At 43.7% G+C, this 24305-nt stretch overlaps 1 protein-coding gene across 1 annotated transcript; it reads right to left on the bottom strand.

The window, feature by feature from the left end:
- Window positions 1-12746: 12746 nt before the first annotated feature.
- Window positions 12747-24034, bottom strand: LOC126544937 (uncharacterized). Its single transcript, XM_072284842.1, has 6 exons — window positions 23847-24034; window positions 20746-20976; window positions 16624-17470; window positions 15714-15782; window positions 14859-14948; window positions 12747-13053 (listed from the first exon to the last, which is right to left on the bottom strand). Exons 2-6 carry the CDS (start codon window positions 20967-20969, stop codon window positions 12937-12939), a joined length of 1347 nt encoding a protein of 448 aa, XP_072140943.1. The 5' UTR covers window positions 20970-20976; window positions 23847-24034; the 3' UTR covers window positions 12747-12936.
- Between the last annotated feature and the right edge of the window lie 271 nt (window positions 24035-24305).

Below are 24305 nucleotides of genomic sequence, written 5' to 3'. Positions count from 1 at the left end.
GTTGCCCCTAACAGTGAACAAGCCTGCTCCATGAAATGATTTATATGACCTTGAGCCCCTCATTCTCTGGAATCTTAAACACTACATTTTGTCTTCAACTTACACCTATGCATTGCGCGCATCAATGACTGAGACTGGTAGAAGCAGCAGCTGATTCGAATTATTTAGCAGATTCCAGCACTCATACTGCTGAATCACCATTTATTCCTAATTACCTGGACGTACAGCTTGCGTTTTTGTTTCTTACCTGTATTTTTGACGTTAGGTCAAAGTTATGGCTGTCACGATGACTTGTTTCATAGAACATGTTGCCGTGGTGTTTTCCAGTTGTATTATTATACCTGATTTATGTGTTTCATTCTTATTTGAACTTAGTGAGGCTGTCTGTTGTCTGCTAGGCATAGCGGCTTTCGAGCTCTTAAGATGTCAGCTCACTTGCTGCTTGCAGTATTTCATTTACTGAAGTAAGATTACTATTAAAGTTACTGTTATTGCTTTCTTCACTTTTATTGTATTCTCTTTTCTTTTTTCATAAAGTACAGACCCCTTATACGCCTTTTCATGACTCTAATACTGAAAGCAGTTGATTTCTTTAAGTACATTATCAAACTCATGAAGCCGGGAAATCTGACGCGACCTTTCGGAACGCATAAAACAAGTTCCGAATTTTCATAAATTAACGAAGAGGAAATACTGCTGAAACACCAAAACCAAATTGAAAAAAATGTTTCCCGCGTGTAGATATGTCACTGAGCCGTCGAAATTTTCCGCTACATTGAGTTGTCATCAATTCTCCTTCTTTGTATGGTGCCGCTTTTATTTATAAAACTGTCATACAACAGTGTCACGCGACCTGTTGATACTTTGACTTGTCTGTCGGAGTATTACAGCATACGTTATCACGGAGGCCGTCATCTGGAACAACAGAACAGAAAGAAAGAGTTTGCTTACTTGAAAGTCTTATATGCTAAAGGTTACATTTTTTTCTATTGAATCGACACCCTGAAACTTCAATCAGAATGAATATCTCTCGTCGCCAGCAAAATACAACAAAATGTTTGCCATTGTTCTCCTATATACATGTGAAGAGTAATAGATAAATTAGCTGTTCTTTTTCATATGAATCCCCGATATAGTCATCTGAATTACATCTTGTGGTTACATCTACGAAATTATTTCACAGTAGGCGGTGCTTGTAAAAGGGAAGCATTAGGAAGTAATGAACGTAACTAAGCATATATGGTTTTACACAAGCTAAAGCGCCTCTAACCGTGGCGTACCTAACTTGCCTGGCGCTTAATACATTACATTGAGCTATAAAAAAGCTCAATTTCTTTCGCCAACCTCCTGGTACATTCGTGTCTGATCGGGTTCGCGAATTTATTTCATCCATTCTGCATCGTTCAGTCGGTTGACTCGCAGTCTTTATTGATAACTACAGTGGGTATAATGGTTACTTCGTAAAAGGCCGTGTGTTTCTCAATCCAAACTCCACTCACCTCGTCAAGAACACACTGACAGCTACTTTTTGCTTTCGGACATGCCTGTGACTAAAACGGAAGGGAAAGTACTCGATGCGGAGTAGATAACGATGGCTTCTTTTTATCAGCCAGAACAATTGTTACCACATGTGTGAGTGACGCCATGTATTACTATCTTCATCCCTCAACATCCGTTTTTGTAAGAAAAGACATCATACAGAATAAGCCTTTACATTTCTTTCTTCCCCTCCGTGTGGTGTTGCGAATAAGCAACAAATATCCTTCAAGCTGACGTGGCAACCTCCCCAACATTAAACTCTCTCTATCGCTACATCCCGAGGTCCTCGGCAAGCAATAATTCGCGTCTTCAGCGAAACGTCGAAGCAATATGTTGCTTACCGAAACCAGTAGGGACATCTTGAGCCGAAAAAAGTTGGCGCCTTCAAAAGCCATATCCTCAGGATTAATGGCATCACAGAGGAGTTGAATCTGCGGGAAAAGCAAGGCAACATTTCTTTTGGCCCAGTTTGCAGCGCCATGACGATCGCGCTGATGATTCGCGAAACCACCACTTCTACGACCTATTTGACGTTGGCAACGTTGGAACGCAAGAAGAAAACGTCTGCGATTGAAATTTGCTAACACGACAGTGTTTTGGATGTGCTGTGCCACTGGATCCGTCTGAGCCGATTTTTAAAAAAATCATGACGGGTGCCGCAGCTTTGGTCATTTGGGTAGATTCCCTGAAGAGGCGGACATTACCTACACGAAAAACGCCAGTTTCCGGTTAATATTTACTAATAAATTTCTTGAATATTCACTTTGCGATATGTATAGAATGTCCAGCCTGCCCAGCAAAAAGTCTTAAAACAAGCGCAAATTTAGAATATTTATTTATTCGTGCAGTTAGTTACTTAGCGATGTATTTATTTATTCACGCTTCGCGTAGCACCAACACGGCCTTATTGCAGAAGTAACATGGAGCACAGCACCAAATTGAACGGACCACCAAATAAAGGAAGCATAAAGCAAAGAAAAAGCAATAAAAAATATTGAACAGCAAAGGTGTACTCGGAAAGGCATGCCCGTTCCGTGCCTTCACAGTCGCAAACAGTAACCGTTTCAGGCAGATTGTTCCATGTAGAAATGAAATATGGGAAGAGCGTGCATATAAACGCACTGGTGCAGCACTGTGTTTCGCGGAACGCCTGGATATAATCGCCATCACGGGACACAAGATGTTAAGGTATAAGAAGGGATCTTTCTGCATACGACTCCTTTAAGGTATATTTTGTTCAGAACGATCAAATATTCGTTCTTTATTATACTTTTTATATATACGTTCGCTTTAGATTTACTTTAGATTTACATTATTTAAATTAAGGTTTACCTCCTTGAACCCTTTAACTGACAAGGAGGACCTGACCTAGAATGATTTTATTGATTAATTTCTTCTTAATATTGTTCAAATACATACCAAATGAAACATGAAAGGGTTTCTCTGGAAACTAAGTGGCATACAGCGGGCCGAAAATATTTTTGACCAGCTGATTATAGACCAGTTTATGTTCCAGACCTTGTGTTTGGTACTTAGTTTGACAAGGTAAACGTGTGTTCTTGAGATACACCTCCAAGGGGAACAAATGATACCTTTCATAAACAAAGGAAAAAAAGTTAACATTAGCGACAATAAGACCACCACGTGAGCTAAGACGATACCGACGAGGTCTTCGAGCTTTGTCACCAAAACATCTGCTGCTGCTCCCGATCGACATTTTTGTGATAGTCACTGTGGAGCAGCTACATAAATTAAGGCAAATTGAAAGGCACAGGCTAATACTTGGTGTTCTGTAGCTCTTGTAGTTATTTTTGTAAGGTCAACAATATTGTTGGGCTGCTAGTTAAAGGGTTAACAAGTTCCAAACTATACATTGCTGAAATAGAGTACGGAGTATAACACAATGAATTTTGCCTTTGCATTTTCTTCCTATTCTTCGCTTCGAGTGCGTTTATCTGGCAATGTCCGTTCTTCAGAGCTCTTTTCTAGGGAGAAAAGTAGTCTAGTAACGCAGAGTGCCTTGCCATTGTTGTTGCGCGTTCCTTTAACTTGTTCTGACGTTACGGGCATGATTTATTTACGTGGCAAACGATACCAACAATCTTTTATCGGCTTTCACATCCATCAGTGGAGTAAGCATGAATGCGATTTAGCATGTGCTGCAGGGCTGTTTAAGCTAGAAGTGTCATTTGTCACTACCACGGAGGAAGACACTTAGGAGGTGAAACCCGTCAGCGCGAGCGAGCGCGGGCGACCAGATAAGGTCACAATTGTTTGCGCCGACGGGGCCGTATGCACTGGCGGCGCCATGCGGCGCGTCGTAGAAGCCGCAGCGAAAAAAAGAATGCAGCGCCCGGGCAGGTGTCTCCGGCGCGGTCTGCGGCCACCTCCTCCGTGCCCTCAATAGAAGTCAGGCGCGCGCGGCCGAACGGGAGCAACACGCTTGACCGGTTGCCCTGGCAACCGAAACGGCGGTAATTTCTTTCCAGGCCGCCAGGCGCCGCCAGCATGATAGTGGCTCCGCGGGCTTGTGGCCCTTTCTTGTCGCCGCAAACATCGGAGTTTCCACTCCTAAATGTTTCTTGCTCCGTGGTCACTACCACTAGTTAGGTCCAAAGTGTGCTTTTCTTTTTCTCGGCAGAATCACTACATATTTCACAGATATTTGGACTTGAAAGTTACTCACCTGATATCCGAAAACAGCATTTTCATAACTTCTGGCTTTCCTGCAAACATTCTTCAACTCTTTGGCCTAAAAAGAGGAAGATAACCTACCATGTACAGATCTGCATTCACATTGTTGTGGAACGTAAATAGAGTGATAGAATGCAAGGAAATCCTGAGCTTTTATATCTTTTGCTAAAGTAATGGCGCTTTCATTATTAGGTAAAGCACAGCACTTTGAACAAGAGACAACTACATAGACAAGACACAATGCATTTGGTCACGTTTCTGCATTCGTACCTTTTCTCATGCGCTGACATTTAGCTATTATCAAAACCAATGGCTCAAATTTTCATTTTACTTTTACAACTTTCTTCATGAACGGTAGTAAGCACGAAAAGCGCTTACTCTTTTTCTGAAACAGCGCGCCGGTTTTTAATGTTGCTTATTTTTCTCGCTGAATAAAACATTCTTTAATTAAGAGGAAGCTTTAGCTCGGATGCTCCAATCTAAATACATGTAAAATGAGAATTCGTTTTTTTTCGGCAACCACTGCACTAAATTGGACGAGGTTTATTACATTTAACAGAAAAACCTAAATTCTAGTTACTGTTGGTTTCGAATTTTCCATTTAGGTCGTAATTTTTATTGAAAATGATAAAAATCACAAATTTACAGAAAATAAAAATATGAAGTTTATTACTTTGTAACTCAGCCATGAAAAATGATATCACATTTCTGTGAATTGCATCTAATACTACATCTAAGCGGACAAAATTGATATGTTACACATGAATCTCAAAACATCTAGCAATATGCAAATACAGCGTTTGCAGAACCCTTGTACACAACGTAATGAATTCACGTACGTTATAAATTGACATATCGACTTTGTCCGCTTTGAATGTTCTATTAGGTGTCGTGTACAGAAGCGCGATATCTGTTCTTCATGCAGAGGTATTAATTTCTAAATCTCGTGCTTCTATTTTCTTCGAGCTTTCGAATTTTTGAAAAACATTTTAGCAAAATTCAAGCCATAAATCGAAATTCCGCGGCTAACAGTCGCTGGAATTTACCTTTATCTGTAAAATGCCACACATTTCATTAAAATCGGTCCAGGGGTTATTTCAGAAAAGCGTTCATGCGTTTTTCATGTATTTGAATAGGCCGCGTCAGAGTTGGGCCCGAGCTAAAGCTTCCTCGTAACAAGGAGCTTCAAGTGGCACGGAGCTTAGTACAATTAGTACATTTAATTTTAACGGGTTCTGTATCAACAGTGCTGCTTTAAAATTACACTCAAAAGGTAATATCTTACAGATTTATATTTTATACTTCCTAATTTACAATGTGCAGTACTCGTGCAAGAACATTCATTGATCAAGGAGAATTGTTTGCGAAGCAAATGCCTATACTTGTGTTTATTTCTCTTCGCGAAATGCGAAAGAATTTCAATATACTCAAGGTGTTCGAAAGGAATGGAAAAACTTTTACACTCGAGGCAGCAAATGATTGCAACACCGTTTTTTTTTCTGTAGAAGTTATTTGTTCGAGAGATCCAATCCATCCATTAGAGACCAAATCTCTGCTTATATCTAACATCACTTGGGATTTTCGACACTTAGACATCTTGACGCTGGAGTTTCTTTGTTCTAAGCAGCTTCTGTCATCTACTATGTTGTTGTTAGCTGGTGAGGAATTGTCTTTTACATTGGACGCAAGTCTTCCTCGTGAGATGACAAAAATTGTTAGCAGAAAGCTTCTTATTTGTACTAACGGAATATTACAATCAATCAAGAACTCAGCGTACAGTTTTGTCACAGCTTGAGGTAAGCAGTGTCCGCCATGTGACAATACACTGTGAACAGCCGAGCCTTTTCTATATGCTTCAGGCTCGTGCTATAGTTGTAACATAACCATCTACTGCGCTGTGAAAGGTCGTTATTCAATGCATAGAACCTTTTAGAACGCGCTTTCTTAAAACTTATGTACGATGACAACACAAGGGTCTGAGCCAGCTTTAGAAAAGCGAATTATTCTTTCACTTTTCACTAACTTCAATTTCACTAATAACGATCAATAAATTTTTGAACGCATGTTGGTTTTTCGACTGTGATATGCGGTGATTTAGGTTGGATTTCAACTGCGAATAGAAGCACAGTTCAGTAAAAGGCACTGCAAAGGCTTACTCTGTTTATCAGTGACTGGCTCGCATGGGTGAGTGTGGCGAAGTCATAGGCAATGTACACGGCGTACAGGGCCATGCCGTAGCGTTGTTCGGCAGCATACGCTGAATAAAAGGCTTCGTGTATGCAGATGCAGGGTAGTAACAGGACGTACACGCTCGTAACGACGAGTGACCACATCCATATAGCATTGATTTCCCGTTTCAACTGGAGCACCGTAAAGACGTTAAGTCTAACTTCTTCAACCCGTCTCGCCATGTCAGCGCGCTGGTCGAAACCAATGCAGTGGTAACCCTCGAAAACCCTTAAAGCTCCTACTTCTTGGTCGATGTAGCGGCCGAGGACTTGACCGGACGACTTCAAGGCGACGGCGTACATACTGTCGTAGACTAACCAGAAAAGCGTGGCGAGCAAAATTTGAAACCAGTACAAGGTTTCCGTCAGGGGACTGTCTGGTCCGTTTGATCCTCGAGGCTCTGTCAGTCCTATTGCTATGGAGTAGAGTATGCAGACGCAACATCTTCGCACGTCACACCAGAAGATGTCCACGGTAGCACAGCACTCGCAAGATGTTATCTTGGTCCTCGTTTCGTAGGCAGAAGCCCGCTGGTAGAATGACGCGAGCTTGGAAGAGCCCAACAGCATGCACAGGTAGTTCACGATAATCCTGCATGTAAAGGATGGTGTTTACTGAATGATGGACTAAATGGAATAAAAACGTATCTGGCATTTGTACGATTAAGTGAACCGAAACAAATTTAGAAAAGAGCTCAAGTGATTGGTAATACTTTTCGTTAATCATTTGTTGTGGTGCCCGTAGCTTCCAACTCTCATGAATTCTCCTGGTGAATCCCCAATTCCAACCAGTACTCCCAGTTGTACGGACACGGCGATAAATCTCCCGCAGAACTACCTCTACCTGACCGCGGAAAAAAATATATAAAAAAAGCTCCTAATATAGCACAGCCCAATCGTAATTGCTATTACACACTAGGCAGCCAACCAAGATCCAATATAAATCCAAACCATTTTTCTGTAGGCAGTGTAGGCGTAACTCTGTTCACTTCAGATCGATACATGCGCGTGGGGCAATGGTCTAATATGCCTGGCATAATGGCCGGTTAAGTCAGCTTCGCCCTCATACAGCCGTGTTATGCGGAGAACCATACCATAAATTAAAAGAAATACTCTGTCATGGGACATACTACATGTCAACCTCAAAATATTGCGGAACACGCAATCTGCAAGCCCGTGAGGCGGCGAGGAGACAGGATCGCCGGACCTCCTCGGGGGCGGCCTAGGCCCAGGCCACGAATTTGCCGGATTGTCAATAAAGTTGTTACCACCACCACCACCACGCAATCTGGGAAAAAGCTGATTATCTGTGCAGCCTCACAACGCAACCTAGTATTTGCATTTACAGCCTGTACCAGTATATGTGAACAACATTGGAATGCTCGGTTTTACTGAATGCTGTTATAGGCCGCTCGGAAATTGAACGTTTTCTGAGGTCCCATGGTCCGTAAACCTTTGTGATTGACTGTACCCTCCTCATACACGCCATCTCCAGTCACAGTACGAAGGTCGATCTGTCTAATAATGGTACTGGTAACCGCTGAGAGCTGTTTCTGGCGTCGTTGTGACCATTTGAACCCCTCTTTTCGCCGACTTTGCACAACCCGCATATGAGACCGTAACGGGACCTAGTGCGCGTTCTGTATTATAAATGCGTGCACGCGCCGTCTCTGGTGCCAGTACAAGTGTGGAGATGTCAAATAACTGTACTGGCAGCCATTCAGAGCTCTTTATGACATTGCCGTGGCTCAGAGCAGAAGAAACAGAAAAAAAATTGATGTTTTTTTTTTCGTAAACAACATTGTATGTAGCCGCGTAGCATGCCTTTAACAAAATTTTGATGACATTTAAGGTGGAAACATGAGGTAAAGAAATGCTGCGGGTTAGTGAAGCATAATGAATCACTTCAGCTCATGAATGTCTCTTTGGTTTCTTGCCTGGACGGCCTCGGATAATAGGTTTACGTTCCCCACGATAACTCGCAGCTCTTACACCGGGGAGTCTGGTGTAGATTCGATATTTGGTTTAGTTTCTTGGAAGTGGGAACCTGAGCATAATAACTAAAGAAGACGACTGTGGCCGAAACACATAAAGATCATAAAGCAAAACCAAAATCTGAAATTTATGCAAGTTCTTGCAAATGAAGACAAGGACTTGCAGTTTTCTTAACGCACATACATGTACGTTAGCTCCCGCGGCAAACCACACGCTTTAGGGCCTTCTGAATTACAGAAAAAAAAAGTTTCTAAAGATAACTCCTACGTTTTTGTATCACGCATACAAATTACCGCAAAAATGTATTTAGAGAAGTTTCCCACTGCTGACAATAGCGGACTCGCCTTCGATTGTTCTTTTTCTTTCGCGATAAGGTATATTTACCTGAGCAAAAACATGGTGTGAAGAGTGATGCGAATGACACTCTCGAGGTGTTCTTGATGTCCCGACCATTCGTCAATCCAAGCAGCAAGCGCTTCGTACGCCAGCAATGCCAGCAAGAAGACGCATCCGCAGCTGTAGAGGGTGTACAAGCTTTTCCAACGAACCGTCCGTGCTTGGTGGTGCACGCCCTTGAAGATGTCCCGAACGAAGAAGCAACCGCAGAGCTGACACAGTCGGGCATGTAGCCTGAAGCTACGCGCCATTAGCGAAGAGCAGCTGGGCGGCTTGTGCTTACGTATAATCACGCTACGACTAGGATTGATCGAGGATTTGATGTAATTAAATATGTCATTAGGCATGATTAGACCACTCGCGCGTGTGTTCTGTTGGCGGCTGCGTCAGTGACGACCTGGTTTTGTTCGTTTGTGTCACCGTTGCGGTTTGTAGAACGGCGCCGGAGGCCTCTTGGTGAGCTGGTAAAGTTTAGAACACCCAAGTTATTTGATGAACTGTACGGCCGATTAGTGAGATTGAAGGACCTTGGATGATACGAGGCACCGAAAAAAGAAAAAACAGGGGCACGTCGGAGAGTTGTGGGTGGCTTAGTTACATACAACAGAAGACACTACACGTTGTCGGATTGGTGGCGCATGCGCCGTTCCGGGTGCCGTAGAAAAAAACGGGGCCCGTTAATATGATACGGGCAACTTGGGACAGGCGTTCGACAGCATCAAATGCTCCACGCGTAATAACACGGATGATGCTTCGTAGGATGCATGAGACTTAGAAGGCAAGACTATTCAACCATGACAGAAGCGAAGGCTTGTGGTGTAGTTGGTATTTTTCCGTGCTGTTGACCCCTTCACTAGTATAACATCGGCAGGGACCAGGTGCTTCAATGCTTCAACGCGAGACACTTCGCTCAAAAGAACAAGAGCTAAGAAGTGATGCCTGTTCCTCGGATTGTCACGAACTCTTCTTTTTTATGTCTTGGGTTTTGCTTTATAGAAAAGCTTCCTGTTTTTTTTATTGCCGACCAGAACGGTGTCGATAAGAACAAAATGTAGCGTCCTACTGTATCAGTGTTGACGTGCATGCATATTCTAAACGCAGGGTGGAGTGGTAACAAATGTCCGAATGAAACATTTCGTTGTGCGTAGCACGACATGCTCAAGCAGCGGGATTTAATATCCGCCCTGAGAGTGAAGCATCGCTATTCAAAGTGGGCATTAATAAAACACTTAGCGCTTGTTCGATACGCAGACTTTAAAAAAATTACTGCTACGGTAAGCGCGAAAGAGACGCTATTTTGTCACTTACTAAAATAAAAGAAATAATCACGCAAGACCTTGCATGCGTCTGGGCTATATCTTGTATAGGAATATAGAGCGAAATTGACGCAAAAGAACTTCAAACTACTTAAATAAAAACAAACTCGTCAGTGACAAAAGAGGTTGCTCACAAATCAAGTCGGCCTGCTTTTTGCTGGTGGGTTTCGTTGCTACGATTGTTATTGTTGTTATTGTTTTACAGGACGGAATAACGTGATGCCGTGCTGAAGCACTATTTATGAGTTGGTGGACCCTGATCTCTCAACTCAACGAGTTCAGTTGCCCAAGAGAATATTTTTTTCTTCTTGTCAAGCTGTCACCATTTAACGGGTCGGAATTTTTTATATATTTATATATTTATATATTTATCTTTTGCAACATCGAGACTATCACAGACAGCCGTAAACCTATTATCCCTATGTGTAACCCTGAAATCATGTGTTCATGAAACCACGAAACGTGTCATTTTCGTTTCCCAATTGCCTTTGCTCGCTTTCTCAGAAAGCAGTGTCACGTAAGGGTGTGTTATGCATGTAGCTGTGTATAAGGCCCAAATTACTTGTCTGTTTGTTCACACGTGATTAGCAGTCACTCTCATGGTGTAACACGTGACATTCCGTGAGTCCGCTGCGCCTGAGTACGCTATTGATGTGAGGTACACCTCACATCAATTTCGTAACAGTAGCTGCGAAACTCGCATGCGTGCGAACTATGTAGCAAAACGGAAATTAACTTCTCTTTGTTTCCCTGCTCATTCCCGCCGTCATCAAGACAATCTCGGCCTCCTAAGTGGCTTACAACCCGTCAACTATAGATATAAGACAACCGGAAACCCTGTGCACCTTATTGATCCCCATTCTTGGCAAAGGGGACGCGGCGGAAATGAGCGTTTCCGAAACTAAGCAGCAATCTTGCGTGAGGTCGTTGAGACCTTTCTCGTTCGATAGGTCGTAAACTTCAGCCATTTGGTGTGGCACAGCATATCTGCACATATAAACACACGTAGCATAGCATAAATGTGCGTGTCTCATTGATCGCGCTTTGTCTAAGCTCTGGTCCTACAAATTTCTGAGCTAAGCATTTTCTCCTTTGTGCTGTTTTTAGCTTGCGTAGTCGTTGATCCCTTCCAAACTGAACGATGAACTGGTTCGCCGGACAGACACCTTAATTACGCCGTTCATCCGTTCACAACACCCTTCATCGGAACAATACGAAATCACGTATGTTAAATAATACGAACCTGGGTTTGGCATGTCCGTCTCTCCTTTCCCCCACGCCGTCTTTCTCTCATCATTATTCGTGTTGACGTCCTCAGGCAACCACTTCATCCTCAGCTCAACAAATACTCCTGGAAAATAGTGCACATGAAAGTCGGACAAGCTAATGGCTTAGCTGTCGCGCAGCTTTCGAACACAGAAATTTGTGCGGTGTTTTGTCGTCAAGCGGTCTCCGAAATGGAAAGGGCCTGTGTACATGTATTTCAGAGGTGACAGCTGGCAACACCGTTGCAGACGAAGACGACGTTTTGTGCATTGCAATGGAAAATTTGTTCTGTACCATTTTAGTTGTTATTTCCATTTTTTTTACTTCTTTCTCAATACTCTTCATTTTAAGGTTCATTCAACGTCGGCCATATTTTTTATGTCTCATTAGAAGCATATTGCACGCCTATATATTAATTGCAGGTGTTGTTTTTGTTGAAATATTATTCACAACACTTTTAAAACTGTCGGCTTCTGCCGATTCGCGATAGTGGTCCGCGTCATCAAAGCCTGTTGATGTCGCTGTAAGTTCAGAGCCATATAGGCTTGGTGTTGTTGTTGCCTCAAAACAGCAACAACAACAATAAGCCTATATGGCTCTCAACATCAGCAGGCTTTTATGACCCTTACCCACTACTGCGAATCTGCAGAAGCCGACAGTTTTAAAAGTGTCTTTGTGAACAAGCCGTATAAGCTTGTTGTGGTAGTTGTCACCGTCAACATATGACACGTACCCAGGACGGGAGATCGCCCATAGTTCGCAATGGAAACAAAATATTAAGTCACTGCTTACCGTTAGCTTACTGGTCAGTACAACTTATATTCAAACAATAATGATGATAAACTATTTTTCTTTCTCAAAAGTAGACTGTATTCCAATACTCGCTTCTGATTTCTTATCTTCTCTTGTTTTCTCATCTTTTATGCCATTACCCTGTCTCCCTGTGCATAGTAGCCAATCGGACACTCAATCTGGTTAACCTCTCTGCCTTTCGCCTCTTGTTTCTTTCTCTCTCTCGCCATTGACGGCTTAATGGGTAGCTAAGGAGATAGTTCTCATTTTAAGTCTTCTTCCAGTTCTGACGAAGCCAGCAAAAAAGACAGCTTAGAGAATTAATTAGGAAAGTAAAAAACGATGCGGTTACTTTGCTGCCAAAACATAATGGCGGCTGAGCAGAAGGCTTCGAAACTCGACGGCACGGTGATCTGGCTCACAGAATAAGGTAGACAAGCTTTCTTAAGCTCTTTCTGCAATCTACTTTGTGTTTTTTATTGTTTCGCACACACAAACTGGTAAAGTACAGCTAGGTTCGTTTCTTAGTTTTGTTCATGTCGACGTGGAGTGGCGTCATGTCGCAGAGATGTCTTCTAGAACGTTCCAGATTTGTTCCATTAGTTTGGATCAAAGCTTTCTTCTTAGGTGTGGCCAAAATTGGAACACCTCCGCAGTAGACGCTCAAAGCATATTGATGTTGATTTTATTCTTTTTATTCGTCTTATTGTTCAGGTAGAAAGTGCGGTAGTCACAGTTGTGGAGTCAGGTCCGCAAGTGGTTGTAGCCTCAAGATCTGGACTTGTCTGCACCAGAATCACCGTGTATGTTATGATTGAGCCGGCCATCTGCGCAGGAAACGCGTTAGTGTAAGACAGCACCTGAATCTTGTACACAAGTAAAAAAAAATATGGCTCGTGTATTTGCACTGTCAATGTAAATAAGGTATACTTGCTTTGGTCACAGTGTGAATCCATGGTTCGAACAATCGTTAAAGTTTAAGAAATATTGACGATGCTCTCTACTTCAATCGGCTAATTTTCGTCTTGACTCAGAACATTACAGGTTGTTCCATACATAAATCTACGTAACTTAATAGATGAAGAACATTATATCCTGGGGTTTTACGTATTGAAACCGCTATTCAATTAGTAGGCACACCGTAGTGAGCGACTACGGATTAATTTTGATCAGCTGTGATTCTTGAACGTCCACTCAATGCACTGTGCACGAGCATATTTTTGTACTTCACCCCAAAATGCGTACCGCCGCAGCCGGGTTTCGATGCCAAGCCATCAGGCTTAGTAGCGAAATGCCATAGCCACTACTTCATACAGGCAAAATTCACCGCTTTCTGGGGAATGCGTTTGCGATTCCGGGCTAGCTTGTTCTTGCCTCTTCGTCACTTAATGACCCTTCATCTGCACGCGAGCAACAATGAACTAGCCAGGAAAGCCTTACGCCGGCGCCAACATTTCGACAAAGCCACTTCTCTTCGTCCTCGCTAAGACGAGTGCCCAGTTTTCTGATCGAGATTTCGCCCTAGTTTTGAGGAAGGCAAGCTATGGCTTCAAGTTTACATCTTTCTCGGGCCCATTCATTGTCTTATTTTGAATAGCTTTGTGTACATGTGTAGCATAGGTAAGTACACGTGTGCTTGGTAAACCATGAACGTTTGTGGCATCACCTGTATAATAGGTATAGCCCGCCACCCTCGCTCAATGGACGTGTTTATAACCACCAGTTGGTATACCGATGTTCTACTTCTCTATTTTCACCCTTTTCCTCTAACTAATGCCTAGAGGCTAGGTTACCAGCTTGCCTCATGCAATAAAAGAAGTTTGGAATTGAGTTTCTCATGCCCTAATGCTTCAAAGGCGAAGTGGGTCAGGCGTGGCAAAAAATAGAGAACCATCAGCGAAACCACATTATTGAGAGAATAGTATGTCTATATTTTCTTACCTTGTGGAAAAGTGGGTGTCATTGCATGCATCGCCTAGAATTATTTGACGAACAGCTCCAAGATCCAATGCATAGGACCAATATTAAAGACAATTTTTTTTTGGTAATGGAATAGCCACGACAACGAGGTAGAGTAATGCCCCTATTCTGTCACCAGTAAATCTTACCAATAAAAATACAGATGGGGTAGTCTAGACGGTCGACGCAATAACGCCAAGTGCATAGTACGCATAGAAAAGGAGCATGCGCATGCAAAAACGTACAAACTCACTTTCGTGCCTTGACTAACGGACATAGCAGTACTTCACTAGGTATTTCAAACGCAGTATACTAGAAGGTTGCACACAAATGCAGCGTATTAAGAAGCACGTGATCAAGATCCAGCAAAGCTAGTGGCAAATGAATCAGCGCCGTTTTGTTTCGTAAAAATAAACACAGACCTCGTAACCGCCCTTTATTCAGGAACACTCATTTGCCGGCATAGTTTTGTGTGAGCGATAGGCAACTACAGAATTGAAGTGACGACTGAACTAATGCTCGTTGAACGTGCACGGGGCATAAGCGTCCGCAAGCTGATGGACATTTTATCGGTAAGTTCCAAAATTTAGTGAATAGCATGGGCCACAGGGACTACACGCCAGCGCTGATAATCAGACTCATTTGATTTGATTGATAGTTTGCGAGCACTTACAGAAACAAGCAGAGCCAGGTTGATCTTGAAGAAGTCACTCCCATTCAGGCTGATGTCTTCTGGGTTAATGCTGTTGTGTAAATACTGCACCTGCGCAGACGTTAGTTTCTGGCTCATAGTACCAGCAAGCGCAAATCGTGCAACTAGATACGCGCAATATAATGCCAACTGAAAATCAAACACCCGGGAAAAAAATCAATATGAAAGCCGGATCTGCGCCTCAACATTCGTCAGTGTTTGTCAGTGCATGGTGTAATCCATTTATAGGCGCCTGCTTTAGGGTTTCGATCGCATGAAAGATCCTGTTAGACAAAGAACACTTAATTTTGTGCTGTTAAGCATAAGACACCTACTGCTCTTTTTCTTGTTACGCAGACTTTTTTTTTCCTCCACCAACCCCTTTAATGCGTGAGTAACTCTTTAGCAAAAACAGGCTCACTTCGGTGGAGGCCATTCTCATCAAATAGATGTCACAAATTCAGCAGCACCATTCTCGGACTCACATTCGCAGGAGTGCGGAAGCAAGCACTTCTACTGCATTCATGACGTCATCTCTTCGTTTCCTAATATAAGATTTGAAGAAATCAGTCTATTCACCAACGTGCTTAAATTTATTCCCTGTAGTCACGTTAAATGGCGTTCTTATAAAACGGAAGTAAAACGGAAGTGCAATATTGTAAACCCTTCATGCAGAAGTAAATAGGCTGATGTGATAATGAGATGATATTGAAGTAAAAATCTGTAACCTATAAATTTGTATTTCATGGACACTTTCTTTTGTATATGATAATTCAGATCACCGAAATCAGCTTTCACATTCAAGTAAGCTTGACATATTCCGGAAAACTTGCTCACCTGCTGGCTGTAGCTGATTGTACGCTCCATAGTCAGAGTTCTTCGGCACGAATTCTTGATTTCTTGGAACTGTGGAAAGTTATTGGCAGTAGTAAATCACCCTACTGAATGTATTACGCTTCTGTAATCAGTGCGGCACATGCCGCGTTGTTTCTTGCCGTAACGTACTGAGACACGTTGTAATTTAATTTCACATTGCTTCATCCTATTATTTTCAAAACGGAATCCCAAGTGCTTAGTATGAATTTTACTTGCAGCGGTGAAGTTGCATGAATGCGAAACTGCATGAAGGTGATTTATTGCTTTTGGCAAAAGCACTGATAAATTTAAATAATGATAAATCTAATTTAATCGACACCTTTATGTCAACGCAGGCGAAAAAAAAGAGCAGCGGTGAAACACGTTTCCAAACCGTGTCGTGACGTGACATGACGTAAAAGTGGCAATCAACTAGCATGATCTCGCGAGAAATAAACTATACCATAACAACACTCTACTATAACAAACACTATAACAAATTCTCTTACTGTATCAAGTACGACGAGACGGTTACATTGTGCTCATACAAGGAGATCCTGCTTTTGGTACCTAACAGTTGTCCATTGAAAATTGGTTTTTCACGTTTAGATACAGATAAGTGATAAAAATCGTCTTGAAATCAATTATGTCCCTATTTTTGATTAGCAGGACACAACACTTTTTTTCGTCCTGGCAACCTACATCACAGAATGGTAGTGGTCGAGGGTACTGACGGCGGGAGCCGCTGTCATATTTAGTGATGATGATCATTAAATTAATATTATGTCGATTATAGTGCTAAAATGCCTGAAATATGTCATGCGACATATCCCCTTCAAATACTGGAAATGTAGTCTACACACGATCTAACGGAGCCGTGGCGAGTACTCACAGCATTAGACAAGGACTGGCTCACTTGGGCCAGCATGAGGAACTCGTACGAATTGAAAGCCGAGTAGCCGATGGCGATCCACAGCTCAGTCCTCTGCAGCCCCTCGGTGATTATGGTGTAAAGCGAGATGCACGTCACCAGCAAGAGGCCCACGCTGGACACGACCACCGACCTCTGCCAGATGCCGTTGACGCAGTTCTTCAGTTCCAGCACAGTGCAAAGGTGCAGTCGCATCGCCTGCACCTCCTTGGCCGCCTCCACCTCGCAGGGCAACGCCCTGTCGCCCACGTAGTCCTCCATGCGTTCCCTAAGGTGCGTCACATAGCCGACCAGCACCTCGGCCGAGTGTCTCAGGGCGATGAAGTTGACGCTGTCGTAGGTGAAGAACAGGATGGCCGCGAATAGACTACAAACCCTGTCCACGATCTCGCGGATCGTCCACTTTTCGCCGTCGGCGTCCACCTTCTGCTCCTGGTGAAACAGCGCCACGGTGTAACTGACGAAGTAGACGACTAGGGTCAGGAAACCAGCGACGTCGTGCCAAAAGAAGTGCTTCTGGGCGCAGCACTTGCAAGAAGGTATGTCCACATCCCTCTCGAAGCTGCCCGCCATGGCAAAGAAGTCGAGAATCTTGCGGCAGCCCAGCAGCATGGTGAGAAAGTTGCTGCACGCCTTGACGATGACCACTACGTGCAGTAGGACGAGCAGAGATTTGGTGAAGAATCTGTGCGTGTCGCTGAGTTCGATCGCGTTTCGCGTCACCACGTCGATCTCGAACCAGACGTAGAAGAAGAAGCAGGCCGCGGCGTACAGCGTGTACCAGTGGAGCCAGACGATTCTCGGCGACCTGCAGCCAGAAGAGCGACGTTCAGAAGAGAACTAATCTACTCTCGGAATTTAATTAGTGTTTTATTGAAGTGTCCTACACCTTTCTGTGTTCTAAATGATGCTGCTAGGGACCAGAGCCCTTCAGCCATGCCATTTGCAGAACTCCCCACTTACTTCGTGGTTTTTTACCAGACAGAGCGGTTCGCGAACAATATGCCAGCCTTGGAGGAACGAAGAAGGAAAAAAAAGACTGAGGAGAAGTCCTACCCCCTCCGCGCGCAAGGAGATAAGTGTGAAGGAAGGCACGTGCTATTTTTTCCGCTGTAGCGGCCATGCAGTCTAGGCACAATGGTGGTTTTGTTACGGCGAGTGTGCCCGCGCGTGTGCTGTCCCGTAGGTCTCGTACCGGGGTAAAGGCGTCGTATCGGCAGGTTTAATTGCGTTACTCTCAGTGTCTTGTGCTTTCTACACCGTCCTCTCCCGGCTTCTGTGACCAGCTGTGACTGGAAGAAAAAATCGGGAAACAAGCACGCATGCAACTCAGTATACCACGCGCCACGTCACGGACGAAGGATGATACCCTTCCGTACTCCCCGTCTTCGGTGGATTCATGCTAGCATGTCATCCACATACTGAAACAGTTGCGCTTTAGAATATGTGTAAGAAACACCTTCCACGTCAGTGACAGCTGTGCAGTGTTCCTGCTTCAGACAGCGGACGATGCATTTGTGGCTCGTAAGACAGCCATGTGGAAGGACGGGAAAGAAGCCGTTGCTGTGATTAATTTGGGAACGAACCCTTCTTACCGCAGAAATCTTATTTGTGCACTCGAGGGGCACAGGGAAGTGAAGGATGGCAAATGCGGTGCAAGAGTGAACAAGGCTTGACAGAAGAACGTACGCCTGTGCGCACATCAAACGGCTGATGGTCGCAGGTGGGCCCGATCGACGTGCTAGACACACGCATACTCGCTTGCTGTTCGACACCGCAGAACTTTGTTTCCGTGAAGCTTCACTTACCGTGAGGACAACATATTTCGGGCCGCAGTGGTTGTGTTTAAACGCGTAACGACGTTCTCCTCTGCTGGTCCCTTAGTCGGCGAGAAGTGGCTGATCACATCCGCCCGAAACGCCCGAAACGCGTTCAATAAGGCAAGACGATTCCTATATCGCAACGACCAGCACACGTGTTTGTTCTCACAAACTGCAGATGGACTAGCTATTTGTTCGTGGTGTGCGTAAAGTGTGCCCGCCGGTCCTCGCCTGTGCATTCTTGCAGTGCAGTGAGAGTGCAGAGATTTATTTTCAGAAAAGGCGGAAGGAGTAGCTGGAGACCGACCTGCAGTTCTAACTTGCGGAGTTCATTTTGAATGTGCAATGAGCACAATGCTCGGACGAAATGGACTTACGCAACGGTGTCGCGATGGCGTACACCGCGATTGGATGCGTTGGTCGGATGACTACGGTGCGCGCACGGCCCCGATGCCCGGTGTGGTTGCGCGATGAAGGCGAGAAATGTAAAAAAGAGAGGGGAATCTGCCCCCAAAAAGTGGCCGAGTAACGACTTCAGGCGTCACTGAGCTTCAAAGAGCGACGTGTGGGCCTCTCCTTAGTTTTTCCGTCCTCCATGGTGCAAGCTGACGTTCACGTCGCCTCTTGACAACAAAACTCAATGTAAGCTCTTCGCTGCCGCAAAAAAAGAAAAAAATGTAGGCAACCAAGTGAGTAACTGTTCCTAAAGGTTTATTTTACACTGATTCAAGAGCTAAAAAGAATCGGTGGCCTAGAGAGCATTTGGAAAACGTGCAGCTTTGTTCAGAAATGAGGACAAAAGTTGCGAAAACATCTCGCGGTCTCGTCGCCGCCGTTTACTTTTAGTTTTCTTATGGATGCCTGAGCCGACATATTACGTTCTCGTTTGGAGGAAAGGTAAAAAATGATGCACGCTGATAAAGGTGCCCGATTTGAATGCATCTACACCTTTAACTGAGACTTACTTGGCTATAGAAAAGGTGTCCATACCTGGGGATAGTGATACGAACAAGGACATTTGCGAGAGCGCTCCCAGCCATCTTTGTTTTTAACAGACGCCACAGCCGAAATATAGCGTCATCTCGAAGCAGAGTAAACCGTGGTCCCGGCGGAGAAAGGCACGCAATTAAAAGGCTTGTCAACTTTTCGCCCAAAAGTACTAGGCTTTAGAAGAAAGTGTCCACAAATGTGCACACTGGTAGCGAACACAATAAAATTTGGAACACGCTTAAACTTCGCCTTTAGGAGTGGAACACGATACCATTCAAAGACTTCTCACTGCTTTTCATGCTTCCCAGCAACTGTAGCTTATGTAAACGCTTGCGGCAAACGCTATGCACGAAGGCGAGCTTTCTGATAGAAACGCGGCCTCTTGCGTGAGTCGATCTCCTGTTATTGTTTCGCACTTTTAATATTTCGGTCTGAGACGAGCTAACATAAACGTTATGCGCTGTCGGTGTTTCCTGTTTCATTGCATTTGTTTGTGGGCCGCCGTTCTCAAAATTCCGAGGAATGACTTTGTAAAGAATGAAAGAAAAGGCATGAGCCAGGTACTCCTTGTCTGTCCCTGCCTGGGAGACGCCTACTGCGCGCTGACGTGCGCCCTACAGGACCTTTATTAAGGTTTGTCCAATCCAATCCAAGGCATGAGCAACTTTGGCGGTAAAAGAGTGGATGTGTATGCGTGCATGGCTCGGAATAAGGTTCGAAATAATTCTTTTTTTCCGGACGGACGTCGCTTCGGCAATTGACAATTGACACTTCAATAAAGTTCTTGTAAATTGTCAATTGCTGAAGCGACGTCTGACGCCCGATTTCCTGCTACACGGGGCCCTTGACAGGCCCGCGTTAAAACGCCGCCTAACATACACACACACGCAAAAAAAAGGCGTCGGAGCAGGCTGCAAGCAAAGCCAAGCAGGCAGTGCTTTCAGTCATCACTTCTTCTCTGAGATTAACCATTTCGAGCAATTTTTTACCACTTGTGAGTGGTGATGAGTTGGACGTTCTCGCTGACTAGTGATGAATTCGCAAATTCACGCCCCATAGAGAGCTATCACAGAATTCACACGATTTGAGACTGCGTTCACCGACTGGTATGATTAAAAAAGAAGAAGAAAAGGACTCTGGTTAAAGCACTACCCCGCAGAGACTGAAATAAAATATGATAAACCAGCAATCAAACACGGTTTTAGTATAGGTTAAGAAGTTGAGCTGGAGCAAGCCATTCAGCGAGTGCAACAGAAGAACATCTCGATCATACCTCGGTGGCTTAGCCAGAAGGTCCTTGATGAACAGGCAGCCACAGAGGCGACATGCCCGGGCTTGGAGAGCGAAGCTTCGCAGCATGTTGCTGTACGGAGATCGCTTGTGTTTTTCCGCTTTGTAGAAGCCCTGCATGTCGCCTTGGACAGGCACAACGTCCACAGTATAACCACGTTTCGATAGCGCGATGCGAGGTGATGTGCCGTGCATTTTGGCGCTCATGGTGAACCTGTGAATGAATTATTAAGAACGAACCTTTTTCCCAGAGTCATAATCAAGCGGTGACTTATCCGCGGGAAGGTTTTAGTATTTTACATTGAAAAGTACGTCAAAACTGCCTAGGAGAGCTCAAGAGACTCAGAGGTGTATGCTTCATATGGCCATGGTCAAAGCAATCGAGCCCAATTGGGTTCCCCTTCTTCTCTTATATATATATATATATATATATATATATATATATATATATATATATATATATATATATATATATATATATATAGTTGAAGAAACGAAGGGGCTGACTTACGAAAAATATGCCGTCATAAAGTTTCGATGTCTCGGCCGTGGCACGGCCGACACACTTAAACTTTAAGAAGGCATATTTTTCGTAAGTGTACGCCTTCGTTTCTTCAACTACCTATGCACCGAACCTACAGAACTTCTCCTTGAATTATATATATATATATATATATATATATATATATATATATATATATATATATATATATATATATATATATATATATATATATAATGTGTGTGTGTGTGTGTGTCACCAAGGACTACAAGGACAACGTAGGGGAAATTACTTGTACTTACTAATTAAGTTACAGAAATTATAGCTTAATGGAAATGAAGGTAGATTAATAAACAACGGGCCGAGGGTGGGATACGAACTCACGAATTCGCATTACGCGTGCGAATACTCTTAGAAGTTGAGCTACAGCGGCGTCGTATTCCCATCAACTTTCTAGGTTATTTATGTTTTACTGCTAGAACTAGCCCTAAAAGTGTTAGCCAGCACCACCACTCACCAACCTTGGCGGCGGATGTGGAACATTCTTGATGCCGCAGGCGTCACGAGTATGTGAGGTGACGGCAACGGGTCAATAAACCCACACATGCCGCTTGTAGGCATCAATATCGCCGGATTTGGTAACATTGATGCAAGCTACAAGTACAAGTAATTCCCTCTATGTTGTCCTTGCTGTCTTTGTTTGTTGGCTTCTTATGTATATTTAAAAATCGTGCTCCTCGGTTCCCTTTCGTCTCGTTCATTACATTACGAGAGTCCCGAATCCGGCAACATCGATGCCTTCAGGTAGCATGCGTGGGTTCATTGAGCAGTTGCCGTCACCCAAATAGATCACGTACTCGTGACGCCTGCAGCAAAAAAGGATGTTCCACATCCGTCGCCAAGGTTTTTGAGTGGTGGCGCTAACGCTCCCAAGGTTAGTTCTAGTAGTAAAACATAATGCACAAATGGTGGATTGGAAAACTGCGCCGCGGTTGCTCAATTCGTAAGAGCATCACACGCGTAATGCGAAGACGTGGGTTCGTATCCCACCTGCGGGCAGTTGTTTTTTCATTCACTTTCACCTTCATTAATTTGCCATTTCTTTAACTCAAGAAGTAACATTATTTCCCCTATGTTGTCCTGGGTGTCTTCTATTTTTGGCTTCTTTTGATGTGAAGAACAAAATCTCTTTCACAAATGTGTGTTTATGTATATATATATATATATATATATATATATATATATATATATATATATATATATATATATATATATATATATATATATATATATATATATATATATATATGTAAGTGTGTGTGTGTGTGTGTGTGTTTGCGCGCGTGTGTGTGTGTGTGTGTGTGTGTGTGTGACAGAAACAGAGCAACCAAAGGCTCGAATTTTTTTCATCATGATCATATGAAGCCATCGGACAATGACACCATATATAAAAAATTACGAACATTGAAAAAGAGCAGTTCAAGTAAAGTGCCTGAGCTTGTCTCGCACAATTTAATAGAGCACGAAACGTAGCGGACAAAAACTAGCACATGACTGCCAAAATGATCATTAGTGACGATTGGGACGTTCTGCTTCGAAAATGGACATTTAAACACTCGCCCAAGTGAAATTCTTTGCCGCAGCTTTCTTTAGCAGAGCAGTACAACATCTTCAGCCTGCGGTCATCTATGAAAGAAGAGCTGAAGAAATTGTCTGCAACAGAAACACCCGTCCATATCTTAAAGGCAACAAGGACAAGCAGCCGAGTGTAGCGAAACATGAGAATTGGGCAAAACGAATACACATTGAATCATATTTGGGTCATTGGCGCTACATTTGTGCTAAAGTACATTGCATTTGCGTCGTTTAAAACAATCACTTCTCCCGTTAGCGTTACGTTCACGTAACATTTGAACACTTACGCAAGTGTCAAAGAAAGCACCGCTTAACAGATTCCCACATACGCGTAGACATAGGATTCGCCTTTTTTTTTAATGAAAGGAGCCCACAAGAGCGATAAGTTGTCGGCATAGCTCTGAAACTATCTACCCTAGCCTGAATCACACCTTTGGCCACCAAGCCATCGAATCAACAAGAGTAAAGATGCTTTGAAGCCTTTCTATTTATTTTTTATTTGTTTGAATGTATCCTTCATTATAAGTTCTACGTAGGCATGTCGAAAATTGTAGCGCGAGAATTAGGTTTGACAGCTGTGGCTTGCTTAAGCTGATCAACTATTTTCTTCGATTTCCCGAAACATGCATTCTTAACTTCGGCGCTGAATGTGACGACGATCGCACGCTATTTGGTGTGCCCATAACTTTATCTTATTTTGTCGTGTTTCACTTCTGCTTTGGCGTATTATCATCGGCATTTTAAGTCAGTTCCTTTCACTTATACTGTCGTGCGTCGAGTCTTTCATACTTTTTTACCTGAACTTATTTACACCGCGTAAAAATACGTCTTTGTAGGATGAAAACATATAAATGTGTTTTTTTTTCAAACGCACAATAGTGACGTTTGGTGCTTACTGTTTTTTGCACAGTCGCGCAATGAAAGAGCAAGCGTATGTAGATGCATACCTTCGCAAGGACGCCTTCGATCCAGTCTTATTTTGGGCACGTTTCTACTCGTCGACAAGGACGCACGCTTGTAGAACGAGGGTGACTCCAAAGAAGCTGCTGATGAACCGCACCAATTCCACGAGCTCCCTCACAAAAACACGCCGTGGTGCAGCGCGAAGGACGAGAACGAGTCCTTCGCTCACGGCGACCCAGCCACACTTCCAAACCGAGAGATGCTCGGCTAGTGAAGATCTTACCATCGTTCGCTGAATGCCCCGCTCGCGTGACAATGTACCTTCCAGCCCGCAGTGCTTCGCGGCGTTGTGCATAGGCTAAGGTGAAAACCCTGTCTCCACAGGCATCCGAACTGCGAGGAGCCCATTACAGCGCATGCGTGCGAAGCTTGTCACTTGTTGTGCGTATACTTTCTCTTTTGCGCTTCGTGTCTGAATGCAGAAGAAAGGACCTTCGGCTTGC

The sequence above is a fragment of the Dermacentor andersoni genome, chromosome 10 (genome assembly GCF_023375885.2).
Source record: "Dermacentor andersoni chromosome 10, qqDerAnde1_hic_scaffold, whole genome shotgun sequence".
Classification (NCBI taxonomy): Eukaryota; Metazoa; Arthropoda; class Arachnida; order Ixodida; family Ixodidae; genus Dermacentor; species Dermacentor andersoni.
The sequence above is the reverse complement of the archived record's forward strand: the minus strand, read 5'-3'. Positions and strand labels throughout refer to the sequence as shown.

Excerpts from the sequence above, each read along its gene's own strand:
- LOC126544937 (XM_072284842.1), bottom strand. The coding sequence starts at position 20,969 with ATGAGCGCCAAAATGCACGGCACATCACCTCGCATCGCGCTATCGAAA. Across the intron at positions 17,471-20,745 it reads CTTCTGGCTAAGCCACCGAG|GTCGCCGAGAATCGTCTGGC; the intron begins GTATGATCGAGA and ends TTCTGGCTGCAG. Across the intron at positions 14,949-15,713 it reads CAATCAGCTACAGCCAGCAG|GTGCAGTATTTACACAACAG; the intron begins GTGAGCAAGTTT and ends ACGTCTGCGCAG.